This window comes from Lepidochelys olivacea (genome assembly GCF_965140295.1).
Source record: "Lepidochelys olivacea isolate rLepOli2 genome assembly, chromosome: 1".
Lineage (NCBI taxonomy): Eukaryota > Metazoa > Chordata > Testudines > Cheloniidae > Lepidochelys > Lepidochelys olivacea.
This window is the reverse complement of record NC_140411.1, coordinates 349,776,307-349,792,387: the sequence shown is the minus strand read 5'-3', so window position 1 is coordinate 349,792,387 and position 16,081 is coordinate 349,776,307. Positions and strand designations below refer to the sequence as shown.

The following is a 16,081-nucleotide window of genomic DNA, read 5'->3' as shown; positions in this document are numbered from 1 at the left end:
GAATAGTCGGACTGTAACAGGACTGCACGGATGTGCTTTGTGTTTGCAAGATCTGGGCCGTACAGGCACGTGTAGTTCTGGCCCTGAAGAGTTTACAAGCTGCTCAACAGAAAAACAAATCCTCCCCCAGCAAAAAAAAACAAACCAAAAACAAAACCCACCACGAAGATGGGCTGTGAAACAGGTACCAGCCCAGGGGCTGGTGGGAATTTGTGCAGCTGCAGCCGTGGGGAAGGAGGGACCCAGGAGCCAGGCCGAGGGGGATGGCTGAGTGGATGCATCTGGGGCTTGGGGAAACAGGCGCGTGCGATGGGACCTGCGCCAGTCGCCCACGTCCCTGCTGTGCCGGAACCCCAGCCGCCGCGCCGGGCAGGTGAGGACTACATCTCCCATGCCCCCCCGCGCTCCCCGCCGCCATGAGGCGGAGCGCTCGGCGCGCAGCACGCCGGGAGCTGTAGTCCTGGGGGGCCCGGCCGGCGCGCCGCGGGCCTGGCGGCGAACTCCATGTCCCGTGGTGCCCCGCGCGGCGGCGGCCGGTGAGGGGGGGCGGCGGCGAGCAGCGGCGGCCGGGTCTGAGGGAGCCGGAGGCAGGCAGGCAGGCAGGCGGCGAGCAGCGGCGGCAGCGATGTCGGTGCAGGTGGCGGCCCCCGCCGTGGAGCTGAAGGAGCTGGGCGGCCCCAGGGACAAGGGGGCGGCCGCCCCCTCCCGCCCGGCCGAGCCGGGGCTTCTCCCCGCGCCGGGGCTCGGCGTGGCCGGGGCGCCCTGCCCGCTGCCGGCCCCGGCCGGGGAGCGTGAGGCGGCGGCCCCCGGCCCGGGGTGCGGGGCCGAGCGGCCTCCCGTGAGCGGCTGCCCCGGCCTCCCCGCGGCCGGGCTCCCCCCCGGGGCCGCCAAGGTGCCGCAGGCGTCGGCCATGAAGAGGAGCGACCCGCACCACCCGCAGCACCGGCACCGGGACGGGGGGGACGGCGGCGGCGGCGCCGGGCGGGAGGCGCTGGTCAGCCCCGACGGCACCGTCACCGAGGCGCCCCGCACCGTCAAGAAGGTAACGTGAGGGGGAGCCCGGGGACGACCCGCCCCCGCCTCAGCGCTGCTCCCCTGAACGTGCGGGGGGGGCATTCCCCTCCGGGAGGGGGGCCCTGACCCCCTTAATGCGGGACCCCAAAAGGGAGGGGGATTCCCCGTGACTGAGACCCTGCGGGCAGGAGACCCCCATTCCCTTCAGGCAGAGCCGCCTGCATACCAAAAATCCCCCTTTGCTTAAGGTGGGACCCCCCCTTACAGAGACCCCTGGGAGAAGCACCTCTGTCCCCTTGATGGGGGACCCCTTTATAGGCATGCTGTGGGACAGGGACTCTCATCCTTGGAGAGGGAAACTCTTACCCTATGGGTATCTCTTTGACCTCATGAAGGGGCTCCCACAAGCCTCTTAGGTAAGAGAGCCCAGTTTTCCTTGGAGATCCTCCCTTGCCAGCCTGCTGGGATTGGGGCGCGGGGGGGGGGGAAGGAAATCTTGGTTCTTCAAGAAAGGTTGGGGCTCATCTCTGTCTGTCAAAGCTCCTATTCTTCTGGAGAGACCTTCTTTGTGACCCCTTGACAGCATACCCAGTGTTTGGGGGACCTGCCCCACCTGATCTCTCCCTAGAGAGACCAAAAGCACTAGAACCTGAGACATTGAACTCCCTGAAGAGAGAGATGCCAGATAAACCCACTAATCCAGCCCTTGGAGAGACCCCAGAGTACCCAGGTTGAGACTTTGCCATGTGGTGTCACTGTAGGCACCCTCTCTTGGAGAAAGAGTGGAGTACCCATAATTTGATACTACTTCTTCCTTGGTCATCTTTGTTCTTAGGTTTCAGAGTAGCAGCCGTGTTAGTCTGAATTCACAAAAAGAAAAGGAGGACTTGTGGCACCTTAGAGACTAACCAATTTATTTGAGCATAAACTTTCGTGAGCTACAGCTCACTTCATTGGAATGCATCCGATGAAGTGAGCTGTAGCTCACGAAAGCTTATGCTCAAATAAATTTGTTAATCTCTAAGGTGCCACAAGTACTCCTTTTCTTTTTTTGTTCTTAGGTAACCTCACATTATCTATATCCCCACCATGTTATATCACTCTATTCCTTCATCCCCTTTTTGGAGTCTGCCGTCCTTGGGAAGGACACCTGTTTTCCTTCATATTTTCTCCCAAGGACCAGTGCTTGCTTGACCAGACAAAAAGCATGGTCATGGATCTTCTGTGTCAAGGATCATGACATATTTGACCTTCTAAATCTCCCAGGTGGAGGGGGAATAATGATGTCGGTGATGATTTTCTGCCTGGGAACAGTTCTCATCCCTGTCTCCAGGTACTTCCAAACTCAGCAGAGACAGGGCCTGAGATAAGGGAAACAAACAATACCCAACCAGAGGGAGCTGATCCTCCGTGCAGTAGGAGCAGAGTATTCATGGAGCAAAACCAACCACCACCTCCATTGCCTAGCATGGTGGGATTGTTTATAGGCTGTGAATCTGTGTGGTTGCTATAGGAAGTAAAATGTGTTGAATGAGGATGTCTGGGAGTACATGCTGTTCCTTCTCCTTCTGCAATGCTATTGCTTTCCAGTTGCTTCAGTGCGTGGGTTTGTTCCAGTGACTGAAGGGTTGTCTCTGCATTTATTAAACTAGGTTTACACATCCATGGTCCTTTTGGTACAGTAGTAAATTTAAAGCAAATGTATGCAACTTTTAAGGCAATATACAGAAGTAAAACATATCTTTGCTTGGCTTTAAGACTTTCAGGCCTTGTCTTCACTAGGGAAAAAGCGTATTTTAAACATGTTAACTAATCATTAATGCATGTTAAAATCCTGGTGTAGACAGGATAAGTTATAGTTTTAATGTGTTGGCTGGTCAAGAAAAAAGTATGCTCTCTGTTAAGGTTTATCTTGACTGACTAATCTGCTAAACCTGCAATTTACCTTGTCCATACTACGATTTTAACATGTGTGTTAACACATTATGTAACATGCCTAAAATACTTTTTTTTTTGTAGTGTAGGTATGATCTCTGAGGATTAATAGCCAATCCTTTTTTCCCCCCTTCTATTATTCTCTCATTTTAGAAGTGGTGTTAGTACATATTAATTTGGTCTTGCAAAATTCTAGTTGCATAGGCAAATATTTTTCCTTTGCGTGAGGATATAATTATTAACACACACATCACCATGGTAAAGGCTGGGTGGGTAAATGTGCCTAAATTGGTAAACTTCAGTGATTTTGCAATGCTGTGTTAGTTTAATGATGGGATTGTAATCTCTGATCAATAGCAAAATAACATGATAAACATTTAGGACCTGATCCTATGAAGTTGTGTGCACATGCTTAACTTTAATCACATTAACTTAATTGGGACAAGAGTAAGTAAAGTTAAGAACCTTTTCTCATGCCTGGTGCTTTAATGTTTGTCCTCATTTTCACTATACCGAGTTGCTGCATGCTAACGTTTTTGTACCTACTTCTCTGACATCTTAGAATTCTGTGTGTAGGCCCAAATTTTCAAAAGTGGCCGCCGATTATGGGAATGTCAGTTTTTAAGATACTGTGGACCAGACTTTCAGAGGTCAAAGTCATTTAAACAAGTCACATCAGTCATTTAGTCTTAACAAATTAAAATTCACAGTTGCAGCTTACTAATTAGATGAGCTCCCCTTGACTTCAGTTGGAAGTGAGTGAGAGCTTTAAAAATCAGGCTTAAGGTAATTGACATTGGACAGTCATAAAATGAGGTATCCAAAATCAGAAAACTTTGGAAATGTTGGCATTAGTGACTGTGGTGTGGTAAGTTGGTAAGAGTAGGGGCATGAAAATCAAGACTACGCAATAGATTTACTGTGTGTCCTTGGGCTTATTGCTACAACTTGTTTTCAAAATCTGTGAAATGAGTGTACACTTACTTACACAGGTGTGCATAGCAATTTAATACTCACCTGCCCTACGGGTAAGGCATATTTGTTTATGAAGCATATTGAGCTCTTCTGAGGAAAGGCACTATACAGTTGCAAAATTTTATATTAATATATATGCTCACTTTACATATTGAAAGTGAACTTTTTTCCTAGCTTTCAGCACTGAAAGCAAAGCTTGCTTTCTGAATGTCAAGCTGTGTTCTTTCTGCTTCTTAACATTATCAGCATAAAGGTTCTGGAATCAGAACTGAGCTGGCAATCCTGTTGATTCATGAAGCAAAATAGAATACAGCTTGCTCCTCCATAGCTAGTCCGCCTCTGCAATATTGATGGCAATAAAAGCTGTAGGTTTTGTCTGTAAACTAAGTGGGCTTAAAATTGAAAACAGAGGGTACAGATGCATAGGGTAACAAGGTGCATCTTATGACAGTGTCACTCATCTGAGTGTAACTTCACTGTAACTATAAAATTCCTCAGTAAAATGAATAAATCAAAATATGTGCCTGATGCTCACCAGACTGGCGCATCACCTGACAAGTAGACTGCAGTTGGGTATTTTACTTTGCAGCATATAAATGACACTCATGTGGCTTGTCTAAATGGTGATTTTGACCTTGACTCTTCGCTAATTTGATTGCATCAGGGAGCATAAGGGTTGAAATGGCTGCTTTTCCATAATAAATTCAATTGTTTGGTGTGAGGTTCTCACACCATTTTATTCACTTGTTGTATAGGAGGATTTTTAGATAACCTGAATGGAACACAGACTATCTTATTTTACTCGTGTGTGTTTGCCATTTACTCAATTTCATTCTAATCTATAGTGATCAGTTATACCAGGGTAATAAATGTTTCTCCTTAGGCTGAATTCCCAACTGCTGCTCATAATGAGTGTGGTTTGTATGCCAGTTAGTAAAATCCTATCATTTGGAGGCAGTGTTATAATATATAATACACTTGGGCCCTCTCCCTCAGCATGTATGCAATTTATTTTTAGGTAGCACCTTCTGAATGATATATTCAGACCTTTGTTGAAAGACCAATACCTTAAGTTGTATACAGAGTCTCTTGCAGGTAGTAAAGGAAAAGTGACATGTAAAGAGAAAAACAATAGTAGAAATATAAAAGCAGTAAAGATGAGTAAATGTTAACGGAATGAAGGGCATAGAAAGTGCAGAAATGAGGAAATGCAGTATAATTAAGGGTACCTAAACTCTGATGAATGAGTGAAACAGTATCAGTTGGCAAGGAGTCTGAAGCCCACACCCAATTTGTATTAAAATTGACATAAATTCTAAGTACATGATATTTATACTTCCTTGACAAAGGAATAGAAACTTCATGTTTTGAATTTACCTGTGATTTAAAAACCTGTAGCTGATCAGCTTTGATCCTCACCAAGCAGTCGAGAAATGGGCCGTAGGCCGTATTTAAGACTTTGGAAAGCGTATTTTGCCTCTTGGGGTGTATTCTGAGCATCGGCGCTCTAGCATCTGTAATACAATGTTCTACGTCAAACAGGAAGTGATGAAGGCAAGATTTTAAAAAATGGTTGAGGTGTTGTAAAGGGAAGACGCAGGTCAACTTGAGTGAGAGTCACTTGTAGTGTTGGGAAGTTTTAAAGAGAGGACTGAAAGGTAGCAAAGACTGGAGGAGCGGAATTATTTCAAGTGGTTATGACAGTGATAGGGTGCAACAAGTGCCTAGTTATGAAAGCTAGGGAGGGAGTTTTCAGTTGGTGATGGACTTCAAGCCAGTGACCATAGTGAAAGATGGGGTAATATAGTCATACTTCCTGAAAGGAGAGAATAGTCTGGATGCAACATTCTGACCCCGTGAAGTTGAGTGTAAGCCTTCCAAAAGTCTACAAAATGACGTGATAAATATTGAGACAAGAAATGATGAAAGTGTAAATAAAGATTTCAGCAGTGAGTGTATTCTGAGGATGGTACTGGATGACTTGCAGATGAGAAGAAAAAGGTTAATGGTCCAGGATGTTTCCAAATTTTGTGATTTTTTGGGAGCATAAGTTAAAGTGATAGCCTCAAAGAGACATACGGTTGATTTGTGTATGTATAAAGAAGGCAGAGGGGAATAAATGCATGACATGAGAGATGAGAGGAAATTCTGCTCACAAGGAAGAAGTTATTCTTGCAAACATTTAATAGGAAATTATGAGATCTTGGAGTTGTGGATAGTTCTCTAAAAACTTACACTCAATGTGCAGCGGCAGTCAAAAAAGTGAACAGAACGTTGGGAAGCATTAAAAGGGATAGATAAGACAGAAAATATCATATTGCCTCTGTATAAATCCATGGTACGCCCACACCTTGAATACTGCATGCAGATGTGGTCACCCCATCTCAAAAAAGATAAATTGCAATTGGAAAAGGGCAACAAAAATGATTAGAGGTATGGAATGGCTTCCAAATGAGGCGAGATTGATTAAGACTGGGACTTTTCAGCTTGGAAAAGAGACGACCAAGGGGGGATATGCTAAAGGTCTATAAAATAAAGTAAATAAGGAAGTGTTATTTACTCCTTCTGATAACACCGTACTAGTGGTCACCAAATGAAAATCTGCAGCGGGTTTAAAACAAACAAAAGGAAGTATTTTTTTCCACACAACGCATAGTCAACCTGTGGAACTGTTTGCCAGAGGACGTTGTGAAGGCAAAGACTATAACAGGGTTCAAAAAAGAACTGGATAAATTCATAGAGGATAGGCTCATCAATGGCTATTTGCAAGGGATGATATCCCTAGCCTCTGTTTGCCAGAAGATGGAAATGGGCGACGGGATGGATCACTTGATGACTTCCTGTTCTGTTAATTCCCTCTGGGGGACCTGCATTGGTCACTGTCAGGGGACAGGATACTGGGCTAGATGGACCTTTGGTCTGACCCAGTATGGCTGTTCTTATGCTGTAGATTTGAGCTGACAGGCCAAGCATAAGGTAAATGAAGAGAATGAACTGAGGGAGATGTAAAGTTAAATGTCATCTCTGAAAAGTGATTTCTGATCTAGCATTGAGTTCTCCCATAGGGAGATAAGATATGGAGAAATGGATCAAGACTGGGAACCTGAGGCAGTTTGTATTAGGATGAGGGGGAGATGTAAAGTCTCGACTAGGCACGGAAGAGAAGTAAGATCCCGTCTCCCAGTGAGAGTGCTGGAGGCTGTTTCAGACACCCACAAAATTCAGACCAAGGTATCCAAAGCACACTAGACCAAATAAGAGACTAAAGAAGAATCTAAGAAAAGAGGTAATGTGAGCTTTAAATCTCTTATGTGAAGTCCTCTGTGGGGAGGCATAGCATAGGCATTTGCAGTACAAGCGTCTCCTTAATGCCTCAACCTTGACTTGGAGGAACAATCTGTAGTGGGGAGAGTGGAGCTCACTCTCTCTGGCCCATTCATGTTTTCCTGTCTCCTGTGATTTCTACCACAAAACTGTCACTAAATGACAGCATTGGTGGCTCAGTTTTTGTGATGAGTTCTCAACCCAAGTGCCCTCTAAACTAATTTTCATAATTTGCTAAACATTTGTCAGATAGAGTTGCTCGTTGCTACTGATCTAGATTTGTACCAGCAGCCTAGAGGTGAAAAACTGTGTCCCATTAATAGTGTGAGCCATCCAGCCCCCTGTTTGCAGTAGTGGAGTGTGTGTTTTTTTTGTTTTTTTTTTTTTTTTAGATAAAGACAGAATGATTGATGACAGTGCTATAAAAAGGAATAAGGGTTTAGCAAACTCTAATTTTTACTGATTTGTACCCTAAAGCTTGATAGAAATGCTGTACAGTCTGTGTAACAGGTGTCATTATAAAGACAGTGAAGGAAACCAAAATCAAATTCACCAAACACTTAACTCAATATAAATGTATTGAATTTCAGTGAAGCCTTTCTGGGCTCTCGGAAGTCAGTCTGGTGCTCTGAAATGTTGAGACTTGGCAAGTGTAGAAATAAGATTGAAGAACTTGAGATTTGATTTCCTCAAGCAATTCTCATGATGTGTAAAGTCGTTTAAAGATTTCCAAAACCAAATCTCTTTTGGGAACACTTGCTGTAGCAACTCCATTGGCCATCTCCTGGCCTAAGTTCCTGAAGCAACAGCTTGCAGCTTTGCTTTTAACTTAGTAAATTGCCATCACTCTTGTGCCCTGTGGGTCTGAGGGCAGAAGAAAAAGTATAATTGTTTAGTCCTTTGGATGTACATTGGGATATCCAAACTTTATCCCATCAAAGGCTGCATTGACGAGCTCAAATGTCACATGCATAAACTAACAGTTTGCAGCTGTCCTCTCAATGTGGAAGTGCAGCCTGTGGAAACTACAGATCTCAACATGCAAGAATTCTTGGTTGTGCATCTCAAGATGAGCACTGCATGCAGACATCTAGTCTTGGAATCTTCTCATCTCAGTATTAAACATGAGGGCAGCTGTTGGCCATGTCACTGATGTTGAACACTGTAGGCCAGGGGTAGTCACATTTTGTCAAGGTCCAAATTTCTTGGTCAATGTCCAGACTCCAGAGAAGAAAATAATAAAAAAACCCAATAATGATAAGTAAATAAAAAGATTTTGGTGTCTGTTCAAAAATGTTTAGTGGTCCGGATTTAGCCCGTGGTCCACCTAATGACTACCCCTGCTGTAGGTTGTGGTTTGACATCCCATATATCAAAAGCAGTGCTGCTTCACTTATCTAACTGGAGTGGTCACATGTCAGGGAGATATGGTATGCAAGTGGTTAAAAGAAAACAGTGGCCCTTTATGGCCAAATAAATTGATATAATGAAGATACGGTCATGGTAGGCATGATTTTGAGACTTCTCTGATTTTGCAGCAGACACTTGCTTATTCTGCAATCCTGCTCAAACACATGTGCATCATATCACATGTTCAGTTCTTGTAAGTGAAGATGATTGTTGATCAGAAAGTCATGTAGAAGTTTGTAGGAGACAGGATGAACCAGTGTCCATGTAGGTGGTCATGACCGTCCCTCTGAGCGGGGGGCCATGCCTTCTCGCAGTCTGGTCTGCTTGAATACACTCAAAACAAAGAAAGGGGGATTTAGCAGTGCTCAGTGGGCCCCGATCTTCAAACAGGGAAGGGCCGCAAACAGTCTGGGCTCTGGCCAGTGGTCAGGACAGAGTGGTGCTAAGTTAGAAGCCCAGCCCTCAAGTGGGGCGAGACAGTAAACAGCCAGGGCCCTGGCCTGCAGTCAGGCAGAGCTATAGCCCAAACTCCGTCTCTGAGGCTCCGGCAGACTTGAGCACCATGCACAGGCTCTGGGGCTCCGGCAGAGGCGTCCGAGAAGTGCAGGCCTCCTGGCCTAAGGAGGGGGAGCGGCAGGGGGTTTGCGAGCCCGCCTAATTTCACCTCATCCCAGCCCAGGGCCCTAACAGTGGTGGCGTGGTCTGCCACTGGGTCAGTAGGGATCCGCCCGCAACACGTTGACCTTGTATCGGGTCAGCTCTCAACCAGACTGTTGTCTGGTTTTCCTGGACTCTCCCCCTTGGGTGTACTAGTGTCCAGGGGTCGTCCTCAGTCTCCCTGGGATATACTGGCAAGGGTAGCAGTAGCAGCTCCTCAGTGTTGGGAGTGGCCGGGGTTTTGGGAAGTTCATGCAGACGCCCTGGTCAGCCATGGTTCTCCTTGGGATCCCATTCCAGCAGCAGGGAAGATACATCTGTCTCCCTTGGCAGCTCCCTCCCAACTGAGCTGCGGGGCTGGCCTTTTATACTTCCTCTTCCTGTCCAGCCCATCTGCTTCTGGTGTGTAGGGCATGGTCCTCCTGGCTCCGCCCACCAGGTGGCTTGCGGTGTTCCGTTCGTGTCCGCCTCTCAGGAAGGCTATGCCTCCTTGCTACATTCCAAATCGGAGAGCTGTCCCCAAAGTATAAAGGAAGCTTGTTCCAGGCAGCTGGATTTGCAGAGGAAAAAACCCTTCACCAACAATAGTAAAATTAAGAGAAGAAGCAGGTGTTATAAGAAAGTGAGCAGAAGTTGGTGCAACTCCACAGAAGACTTTATAACAAAGATTAACTGAGTTGTGTCCTAAAATGATTGGGGAACCAATGGACTTGTTTGAGGATGGGATGACATGGTCATGCTCATTTGTACATATGAGAAGGAGGGCATTCTGCTGCATATGCTTGGGTTTGGAGGGTTGACACTTGAAGGAGCCTGAAGAACCAGTGAGAGGAGATGAAGGCCTAGAAGTGGAGTCAAGGCAGTAGCGTAGCTGGGTAACATGGAAGTGGTGATGCAGGAAGAAATTACCTCTCTTTGAGTAGGGAATGTCTTTTTGGTCTGTATTTGTACAGCACCGTGGCCAGTGGGCTCCTGCTCCAGTCAGATGACTAATAAGAGGAAAGTTCAGGGTCAGGAAGATACCATGATTACATCCAAAGGCAGCAAATGGAAGATGTGAATTGAGGGGATGACTGGAGAGAGAGAGAGAGAGTCATGTTTGATGACACTCTTGCCCAAGAGAACTGCTTGTCTGAGGCATTTAACTGAAAAGTTTAGGGGTAATGACAAGTTTTCCTTGGTCAAGAGGCAGAGAGGATGAAGAAAGAAGAGTAATCAATTTTTCAAGAAATGTTACTGTTTAGTATTATGAGCATAAAAGTAGTGGTTAAGGTTTAAGGGATGTATGAAAGAAATGGGGGCTAGATAGGAAATGACAGTGAGTGGAATGAAAGAGGTGTGGAGGACTTGTCACTATTAGGAGAGAGCCATTAGATATAAGTGTGGAACCATGGCTGGATGGAACCTATGTTGAATGTTCAGGAGCCTGGAATTATCCAGTGTCAGAGGCTGTACAGAGCCTGCAGAGGAGGAGTCTTCAGTGAAAATTTGGAAGTTCAGTGACAGAATGGGAATTCTGTGCTATACCCAGGCCAAACCTCAGGAGGATATTGTGAGGAAGGGTGCTTGGGGAGTTGTGAAGGTGATGGTCTCAAGCTCTTTATTGAGAAAGGAAAGGCTACAGGCAGGACAGTGGTTAGGGCAGGGTCAAGGGATGTCTTTTAAGTAGGGAGAGGAAAAATTTAAAGAGCTATAAGGCAGAGCTTAGAAAACCCACTCGCCTATTGTGACCCTAAGAGCCTGTTTTATGCCAACTGGCAAAAGGCTCACCTCGTACGTTGTTGTCAGAATATTTAGCCAGTGCCTAGTAAGGTATCATATGAAAACTGGTGACATGCTGGTCATGAATATCATTGTGCGATGTATGTAGGGGTTGTGTATACAGAGTTATGATGCATCCGATGAAGTGAGCTGTAGCTCACGAAAGCTTATGCTCAGATAAATTGGTTAGTCTCTAAGGTGCCACAAGTATTCCTTTTCTTTTTGCGAATACAGACTAACACGGCTGTTACTCTGAAACCTGTCAGAGTTATGTATGTGTGTTTGAAATATGTTCTTAAAATGTGATTTCGAGGCAGCTGATAAACACACTTGCCCTAGGCAAAGGAATGTGGATTTACCTGTCAGTATGGACAAAGTTAACAGACAGATGAGAAAACAGCATGGCTTGATTATGAGCAAAGGTCAATAGAAGTACATTTGCATCTAAAGTAAACAAAGTGATCAAGCCAATCAAAAAAGCAAATTAACCAGAGGATGAAGAACAGGCTTAGTACCTGCACACCAGAGAACAAGCAGCAGGGGAGAGGAACTTTATTTGGGTTCTTTTCAAAGAATACATTTTAAAGGCTTTCTGGGCTATAAGAGGGGCAGAAAAGGGGCCTCTTTTGTTATCCCTCACATAGGGAACAAAGGAAACAGCACCCTCTGATTCTGTGGATGGTAGGTTTCAGAGTAACAGCCGTGTTAGTCTGTATTCGCAAAAAGAAAAGGAGTACTTGTGGAACCTTAGAGACTAACCAATATATCTGAGCATGAGCTTTCGTCAGCTACAGGTCACTTCATCGGATGCATACCGTGGAAACTGCAGCAGACTTTATATACACACAGAGATCATAAAACAATACCTCCTCCCACCCCACTGTCCTGCTGGTAATAGCTTCTCTAAAGTGATCATCAAGTTGGGCCATTTCCAGCACAAATCCAGGTTTTCTCACCCTCCACCCCCCTACACACAAACTCACTCTCCTGCTGGTAATAGCCCATCCAAAGTGACAACTCTTTACACAATATGCATGATAATCAAGGTGGGCCATTTCCTGCACAAATCCAGGTTCTCTCACACCCTCACCCCCCTCCAAAAAACCACACACAAACTCACTATCCTGCTGGTAATAGCTCATCCAAAGTGACCACTCTCCCTACAATGTACATGATGATCAAGGTGGGCCATTTCCAGCACAAATCCAGGTTTTCTCACCCCCCCACCCCCATATACACACAAACTCACTCTCCTGCTGGTAATAGCTCATCCAAAGTGACCACTCTCCCTACAATGTGCATGGTAATCAAGGTGGGCCATGTCCAGCACACATCCAGGCTTTCTCACCCCCCCCCCCTTTTTTTTTCCCCGGGGACACACACACAAACTCACTCTCCTGCTGGCAATAGCTCATCCAAACTGACCACTCTCCAAGTTTAAATCCAAGTTTAACCAGAACGTCTGGGGGGAGGGGGGGGAGGAAAAAACAAGGGGAAATAGGCTACCTTGCATAATGACTTAGCCACTCCCAGTCTCTATTTAAGCCTAAATTAATAGTATCCAATTTGCAAATGAATTCCAATTCAGCAGTTTCTCGCTGGAGTCTGGATTTGAAGTTTTTTTGTTTTAAGATAGCAACCTTCATGTCTGTGATTGCCTGTGATTGTGTCTCTCTGGTCACGCAATCACCAGATCTTCTGCACATAAGGACGTGTTGAATTCTGAAAATCTGAGTGTGGAAGGGTGTGAAAATGTCAAGAAGCAGAAACTCATGGTAGCTCTGTGTTTTTCCTTTGTGTGTTTGTATGCCATGGTGGCTGGATTCTTTATGGTGTGATATTTTCAGGTTGCCTGTAGGAGCTAGTGAGGAGTCCAGTGAGTAACCTATCTGTCAAAGCTTTAGAGTGAACTGATTTTTGTTCTGTGCCACACTGGTAGCAATGGGAAGAAAGAGATCCTTGCCTTTTCGGTGTCCTCGTGGCCACTCTTATTTGATATTACTTAAATTGTAGGCATCGCTTTGTCAGTCTTGTCAAATAGCGTGAAGGGAAGCAGATACAACAGAGATGTGTGTAGCCTGGTGTACTAAGGATTAGCAGGTGAATTTTTTTTCTGTGGAAGTATGGTAAAAATAAGTTTGTATGTGTATAATCATGAAACCTATAGCTTTGGACCAGTGCCAAAAGAGCAAAACTCTGCCAATGAATGTGTATAAAACAAAATAAATAGTGACTTGTCTTAGTCCCTATATATTTTAAACTAGTAGGGTAGAAAGAAATGCTGAGAATTCCAGCCATCAAGTGGTGTCCATTTGTTTTTTTCATTGCATCAGAAGATCTAGAACAGTAAAATCACATTCTTCTGTTTACCATCTTGCTTTCCACTTTTAAATTATCTGATATTAATGGTTGCTAATATCTCAAACTGTTAGAGCTAGAACCAATTCTATACACCACCTGAGAGCTTGGAATCCCTGATATCAAATCACATTAAAGCCTTCATCTGATTCCAGGGGTTTGTGAACAAACTGCTACATCACTCGTGCTTCTGTGATCTTTTCCTTAGGCTCTGATGGATGATGTGATCTAACTTGCTGCCACTAAGACTAATGCCAGGAGAACTGCAGCTCAGAATCAGGATTTTTCACAGGGTGGGTTTTAAGTCACTTAAGTTAAGTACTGGTATAGTACTGTGAGTGAGATAATGAATCTTTCTAGTTCAGGCTGAAACACAAGACTCATTGCTTCACCTTAGCTTTTTTTACATTAACCACTGCCTCCTACTAGAGTAACAGAATCAGTAAATAATGAGCGAGATGAACAAGAGACCAAAAAAACACAAACAAAAACTCAAGTATAGTGGAAAAAAAGTGGGAGAATGCCACACAGCACCAGATTTTTTATGACTGTGTAATTTGTAAGGCATTTAGATACCACAGAGATGAGCATAGTAGAAATAGAATAAATTAGGCATCTGCATTGGAATTATAGTATCTAGGGTGGGGGGAGAAGCCTGTTGGGACACTAGTTTATCTTTCAGCCAGAACAGGGTCATTCCCTGTTATGTAACTTCTCTGGCCTTGTTGGAGTGCATAACTCCTCCCACATTAGTGTTATCTGCATAGTCCATTTATATGCTATTTTTATTCTTCTAAATCCATTCATTGAAGGTGTTAAATGAGATCAGATCTGTTCAACACACACTCTTGTGGCTCTCCCATCATCACTTAGTTCTTCATCCAATTGTTGATCCATGTGACACGGTTCCATATGTGAGCCAACTAAAAAATGTAATTTTGAGAATAAGATTTTTGAGAGGCTGTAGAAAATTAGCTTAATATTATTGAGACTCGTTCAGGTTCAGTCTTTGAGGATTAAAAGTGAAGAGAGTTCCTTGGAAATGCAGCGTAATACAGGATAGGTTAAGGGTGCCCAACTTTGTCAGTTGAGGGCCATACTGGTAATTTCACGAGCCGGAGGACTCTCTATACTGTGCCTAAAATGGATATTGCAGCTACTCTTATCTTTAAGTGGGTATTTACAAACAATAGAAAATTTTTTAAAATGTGAATTAAATTTGATGCAAGATCATACCGCAGTTATCAGGAGGCTTTCTGCAGGAGCAAGTGCGGCAAAGGGGATGCCATCAGGATCAGTTTCTGCTGATTCTTTTGGGTCATTGGAAAATGTTTTATACAGGAACATCAAAGAAATGATCCTGTGCTGCCTCTGGGGCATTCCGTTTAGAAGAGAAATTTGACCTCTTCTACACCTACATGGGAGAGGACTTCAGGGTCATGTCAGTTCCATTCTGATGCTCCTGAAGAAAGGAGCTACTGCTGTATTATGCTGGGTGAGGGAGGAATGGAGAAGCTATTCTGTCCTCCTTCCCTTTTGTTTGTGATGCATATCTCGTGGCAGCATTAGTGCCAAACCAAGTTCAATTCTTTACGTTAAATGCCAGCAAAGGATAGCGATTCTTCAGAGGCAGCTCTCTCGTCCTTCAATCATGGTCTCGGGCTGGTTGAAGAAGCAGCATTAGAGGCTCAGTCAGAGGAATGTGGACTTCTGAGTGAGTCAGGGAGGGACAGGACTAAAGGCTGACATAGGGAATCTAAGGAAGGGAGAGTGGCAATTAAACGAAAAGGGAGGCAGAAAGGTAACATCTTAATTTTAGTAGGGGCAAGATTGTATTTCGTTTTTTGCCACTGACCCAATAATTGACTGCATTAGTAGCTGAAATAAACCAAGAGATAAACCTCCTCTTCCTGTGCACTCCACTTCTAAAATTTTATTTGTGCTATTTGAAAGAGAGTAGAGAGGGGAATTTCTCCTTACCCTTCCTCCACCCACGACCTGCAAATATCCTATCTTATAGAATATATAGGGCAAATAACTTGTCCTAAACTTAATTGCTGTCATAAACTTAAGTTTTGCATTTGAATCCTAGGAGGAATATAGACTGAGCTAGTTAGATTACTACTGTTGTCTGGTTTTGTAGAACAGTGAGGCTAAGATGCAGACTGCTGCAGATCTCAGGGAGTCTCCTTGGCCCTGTCTTCACTTGGATCATAATTGTACAAACTACAGCTGTTTTTAGAGGATAATGTTAAGAATATTTTTCCTAGAACTTTGCTAATTAAACTGTGCTATAGACAACTCCCTTAGCAGCCTTTAGTGTCATGTCTATTACACTGTTAAGAAAGGAAACCATGTTTAAAATAAAACCTAAATACGCTTTTACCTAACTTGGGTCTGACCTAGTTTGGACTGGGTCTAGCTGGATGCTTTTGTATGGGTAAGAGTAAAGCAAAACTGATGGGGAACATGCAGCAGTAGCGCTCCCCAGAGCAAAACAGTATCCTTAATTTGCCTCAACATTCTCTGTAATAACCAAGGATTTAAAGTATCAGAGGGGTAGCCGTGTTAGTCTGGATCTGTAAAAGCAGCAAAAGTCCTGTGGCACCTTATAGACTAACAGACGTATTAGAGCATAAGCTTTTCA

General features: G+C 44.5%; 1 protein-coding gene across 5 annotated transcripts in view; it reads left to right on the top strand.

Annotated features, from left to right (window-relative positions):
• Nucleotides 1-560: 560 nt before the first annotated feature.
• Nucleotides 561-16,081, top strand: part of AHCYL2 (adenosylhomocysteinase like 2) — a 208,974-nt gene continuing 193,453 nt past the window's right edge. For 4 of the 5 annotated variants that reach the window (XR_014712920.1, XR_014712921.1, XM_084638545.1 and 1 more), the window contains exon 1: nt 563-1,042. Coding sequence is in view for 3 of the 5 variants with exons in the window: in XM_084638545.1 (XP_084494671.1) it covers nt 626-1,042 (417 nt within the window). In the remaining 2 variants the exon portion in view is untranslated. Of the gene's footprint in view, nt 1,043-16,081 lie in introns of all 5 variants that reach the window. The other variant, XM_084638548.1, reaches the window with a different exon arrangement.